Raw genomic sequence first — 4,991 nt, 5'->3', positions numbered from 1 at the left:
AGGAGGGAGGCGGGTGCGAGAGAGGGGTTTCCGAAAATGGAAACCCTAATCTCAAAAACTTTCTTTTTATACTCGTTTCTAAAATCGGAAACTACTTCTGTTGTTAATAACTTTCACGTACGACATCTGATTAGGACGCGTGACATGTCCACAAACTCGTAACGACGAGCTCTACAACTTTCGTGAAGGAAGTTTTCTCAAACAAGCGACGGAGTAAAAGTCGATCTCACGTTGTGGAAACATAACGTTTTTCTAAATAAAAGTTCCGATAATGTTTCCTTTTTCGTTTCTCAACGTCGCAAAGCAACCAAATGTCGTTTAATGAATTTCACAAACTTTATAAATTAAAAAAAAACAATCCCACAAATTTCTCTGAAAAAAATCGGGTTATTACAACTTTTGTGACATTCTTTCTGTTTTAAGATCGATTATTATGTGATATTTGGCTTGGATTTTGTACTAGAACTGATTCAGATATATATATAGTTATCAAATTTATGCCTTTATAAAGAACAACCTTTGAAAACAAGATGAAAGATGAGTTTCTTGATGATTTGATGGTTTTGAATATTGAAAGGGATCTTGCCGATAGCATTGCCAATGATTATGTAATTGCAAAGTTTGAATTGAGTGGGTCTCGTATGATACAATTTAGATAGCTTAGTGTTGCTTGAAGCATATTTATGTTTATTGTTTTCAAATCATGGAGTTTGGGTTTATGTTCCTCTTATTGTATGTTTTTATTGAAAAAAAAAAGACATGAGAATTGAGCCTCCCATTAAGTTCCAAACCTTAAAAAAAATTGTGTCATTAGCAACTAGCCTAAACAACTTTTGGATTCTAGATCGGCCTTTGATGACAAGAGCATCCAACATAGTTACCCAATGCCGGCGGCTGCGCAAGGAGGAGAGCTATTTCAAGGGCAGCTAGAGAGAATAGGGAACTAGGGTTTTTCCTTCTTTTGTTTGCAGATAGCTTTTTTTTTTATTAAGTTATGAATCCGAGAACTTGAATTAACTTGGATCCCAAATTTTGCATGGGAACCAATTAGCATGGACATGCTAAAGATCAAGACGTAAATCACACTATATATAAGTCATACGAACACATTGGGATTAAATTGGTTAATAGTGGACTAAACAAGTCTGTGTGAGTGGACTATGAATTCTTCATGTCCTTCGATTATGAACTTTCTAATTTCTCCATGCCACTCACATGTAACAATACATATTACCCATAATAAACTGCCAAAAAGAGAGTGGTAAAATTTAGTTGGATGGCTCCAAAGTAGTGAAGCCATGTTAGCCGTTAGCTCCAATTACTGAAATTAGCTCATTTAAGCAATCACCACCTCTTCGTCTTCCCACAAAGCCTCGTCTCCTTCTATAAAAAACGATCAACCACCCTCGTCTTCCCAGAAAGAAAGGGTCTTTCTGGCCTGTTTGCTCACATCATCTCTCATTTGTTTCGCTTCCCAAAATCTCTTTGTAACAGTCGTAAAAGCTTGGGTAGTTCATTGTTACGTAACTCGTATCTTACGGCCTGCTATAGCTGCTTCGGTTGTTACAAGAGATAGATAGATTAGTTAAAGAATAAGTCATGGGTTTTCTTCACAAGCTTTGGGATGAAACACTCGCCGGCCCCGCACCGGAGTCCGGCCTCGGCAAGCTCCGCAACCTAGACACCTTCTCCGCCCCGCCCTCGGCCCCTATGGTCGCTACCGATGAGGCGCCAGTTGTCTCTCGGAGCATTACTATTCTTAGGACTCATTCTTCCAACCTTGGAAATTTTCCGGCTGATTCTGGCTCCCCCTCCGAGTCTCCCACCACTCCGGGAACGCCTATCTCACGTAAGATCAACATCATTAAGTAGACTACAACATGCTTTCTTGTTCGTTTTTATTTCTTTAATTATTATATGTTTTGCCACTATGTATTTGTGTGGATCTTGACACTAAATTATTTTTTCATGGATCACAAAACCCTCACTCAGATTCAAGTTCAACTAGCTGGTTTCTATGTAATCTACTTCAAAATAGAATGTTTAAAGCCTCCTCCTTTGTTCAATTTGATCAAGTATCTAGTTCTAATTATGCTTCTGGGTTTTACATGCAGCGGGAACACCTACAAGAAATTTCAGGAAACTGACAAGGAGAAAATCGTCCACTGACGCATTGCGACGCGCCGAGCCTAGAAGTCCGACTGGTTATGAATGGTTGTTTGCTTTTTAAAAGTTTTTTAGTGTCTAGAAGGATAATACAAATCATTTCTCAATTTGGTGTAGCTATTGGCTGGTTTAGTCTTAGGGTTAGATAATTAATCATCATTTAGAGTAAAAGCTGACCGAGTCTTATATCAGTGCCCGTATTAAGCATGCCAACTGGTATAGTCTTTTGCAAATGACATAGATCGATCTCCTGGAATTTTAGTCTTATATTAATCATCGAAGAGGAGTCGGTCCAGTAGTATCGTGCATATATACGAGACAGTTCGATATAATAGCAATGTCCGTAGAATGCCTCTCGGCTCTCGAGTAGGGTTATTCCAAATTTCCAATACTAAAACCACAGTATCGATTAAGGAGAATATTGTTAGACAAACATATGCTTGAACAATTTCACTTATTCGATCTAATTAAGTATATATGAAAATTGTTTGACAATCATACCTCTTCTGTTTTATTTAATGTGGTATATCAATGTGTATTGCCGCAGGATGGTGATTACTGCATTGGATCGTTGAGAGAGATCGAGGAAGGAATGATGACGACGAACGTGTTTTGCTTCTAAGTATTGGCCGGCAAGTACTCCAGACTATTGTACATAGAGAACCTTTGTGGGAACTGATGCATATATATATTATCATAAGTAATATAAAGAGAGAGATCGATTTAGTTTGTGTATACTATAGCTATAACAATAAGGTTGGTTCGGACAAGGAACAGTCCTGGAACCAATGCGTGATGCTAGCTTCTTGGAGATGAAGAGGGAGGAAGTAGGACATGGTAGCTTTCTTTTTCACTTCTATCTATTGTACGTCTTCCTAGTTTTTCTTTTGTATTTTGGTCGTTGTGATCTCTTGTACATATGGATTTGTTTTCTGTGTTAAAATTGCCCCCCTTCAATAAAAATCCTTGAGCTTTTAAAACAATTTATTTAACTAGCTCTATCGGTAACTTGCTGACTATCAATTTGATGTATCAGATGTTTCTGCATTTCAATATACATAACGTTAGTTGAACAACAATTATGAGCATAGATGCATGAATGACATAATGGAAAGAAAATATTCAATTTTTTCTTGATTCTGAATGTGAACGTTTATGTATTGTTGTGCGAGTGGATCCTATTGAGTCCAACATGTTTGATCCAATTCAACAAGTACAATCAACCTTCAACCTTCATATCGAGTAAACGCTAGCGAAAGTAATTAGGAAAACTATTTAACAAAATTTTTATTTTGAGAAGGCGATGAACCTTAGTCGTCTGAAGATATATACATGCATGTAAAATGGTTATGCAATCCACTGTTTTCATATTGTTAGCATGATTAGCTGTTAGCATGATTAGCATAATTAAAGGAGGAAATCATGGGCGTGATTTCCTCCGTGATTTGTGGGGAGTAGGTAGGCTAAGATTGTTTATATATAGATTACAAATCAAGTGTAATTGTAATGAAGTGTGAAATAAACTTTCTATTTGGTATCAGAGCATTGCTCTGCTCTTTCTGGGTTTTTCCTTGTTTTTACGTTTTTTGGTTTGAAGCTCGGCTGGTATCCCTTCGTGGAGCACTGCCATCCACATCTCCTTCATTCAGCCTCGACTGCCCACACGTTGCGTGGAGCACAGCTGCGTCGTCCCAGTGCTGCCGTCGTCGACCCATGAAGCCCCGGTGAAGAAGAGGAGGTCGCAGCAGAGGAGCGCGACGGCGGAAAATTTTTGACGAAAACCCGGCCCTTATTCGCCCGACCCAGCCTGTCTTCGTCTGACCCGGTCCAGCCCTTATCCATTCGACACGACCCGAAGACCCGGATCCGACCCGAAGACCCGAGACCAGGATCCGACCCGACCCGAGACCAGGATCCAACCCAACCCGAGACAAGGATCTGACCCGATTCGATCTGACCCGAATTCTGTTAGTTTTTGTGTTGTCAGTGTAGGTGCACTGATAGTGCAGGTGCACCCGAAACAGGTTCAACTCCATTTTTATTCTATTGTGTTTCCACTGCATCAATCCTGATTGTTTCTTTTCCAATGGGTTTTGGAGCCGGCACAGGGCGTTCTCAGTTTTATTATGTTCCTTGCTCTTATTGTCATGATACTAACCATGCTCGGGCAACATGTTGGAAGTTGTATCCACACCTTAGGCCTAAGCGGTCTAATTATCATCCCACGGCAAAAGCAGGAGAAGCAAATATCTATGGTTTGATTGAACATGATCATCACACAACAGGAGAAGCAATACCTGCCGCATCCATAGCTGTTCGTAGTAAAATTGATATGGCTTTAAATATTTCTAACTTTGTTGGTTTTGATACATGAATTATTGATTCTGGTGCATCTGATCATATGACTTATAACAAATCTTATTTTACCGTATTATCTCCTCCACCAGTACCATATGTTACTAATGCTAATGGTGAGGTATTCCCCGTATTAGGGAAAGGGTCAGTTCGCATTACTCCCACAATCGAGCTTCACAATGTGCTCTATGTCCCTGCTTTATCTCATCATTTGATATCAGTTCCCCAATTGAACACTGATGCTAAGTGTTCTGTGACATTTTTTCCTATGTATGTGATATTTCAGGATCTTCTCACCGGGGAGTTAATTGGTCGGGGGTATCTGAGGGGCCGGTTGTTTCATCTCGATCCAACATATGCGGGGGAGAAACCAGGGGCACAGTCTCGGACCGCTTTAATCTTCACTTCTGACAAGCTAAGTGAAATTTGGTTATGGCATCGTCGCTTAGGGCATCCATCTTTTAGTGTTA

General features: G+C 39.7%; 1 protein-coding gene across 3 annotated transcripts; it reads left to right on the top strand.

Annotated features, from left to right (window-relative positions):
• Positions 1 to 1,375: 1,375 nt before the first annotated feature.
• On the top strand, positions 1,376 to 3,174 carry LOC126800556 (dormancy-associated protein homolog 4). Of its 3 annotated transcripts, none has more exons than XM_050527938.1 (3): positions 1,376 to 1,849; positions 2,115 to 2,195; positions 2,714 to 3,174. In XM_050527938.1, exons 1-3 carry the CDS (start codon positions 1,600 to 1,602, stop codon positions 2,719 to 2,721), a joined length of 339 nt encoding a protein of 112 aa, XP_050383895.1. In that variant the 5' UTR covers positions 1,376 to 1,599; the 3' UTR covers positions 2,722 to 3,174. The 3 variants fall into 3 exon arrangements, with proteins under 3 accessions (XP_050383895.1, XP_050383894.1, XP_050383893.1); XM_050527937.1 differs by having other exon boundaries at positions 2,115 to 2,204; XM_050527936.1 differs by having other exon boundaries at positions 2,115 to 2,214.
• The last annotated feature ends 1,817 nt before the right edge of the window (positions 3,175 to 4,991 follow it).

Source organism: Argentina anserina, chromosome 6 (assembly GCF_933775445.1).
Source record: "Argentina anserina chromosome 6, drPotAnse1.1, whole genome shotgun sequence".
Taxonomy (NCBI): Eukaryota; Viridiplantae; Streptophyta; class Magnoliopsida; order Rosales; family Rosaceae; genus Argentina; species Argentina anserina.
The sequence above is the reverse complement of the archived record's forward strand: the minus strand, read 5'-3'. Positions and strand labels throughout refer to the sequence as shown.

What these genes read in the sequence shown, in the direction of transcription:
- LOC126800556 (XM_050527936.1), top strand. Translation starts at nt 1,600, where the DNA reads ATGGGTTTTCTTCACAAGCTTTGGGATGAAACACTCGCCGGCCCCGCA. An exon ending in TCCGGGAACGCCTATCTCAC is followed by an intron (nt 1,850 to 2,114) that starts GTAAGATCAACA and finishes TTTTACATGCAG; the next exon opens with CGGGAACACCTACAAGAAAT. An exon ending in AGTCCGACTGGTTATGAATG is followed by an intron (nt 2,215 to 2,713) that starts GTTGTTTGCTTT and finishes GTATTGCCGCAG; the next exon opens with GATGGTGATTACTGCATTGG.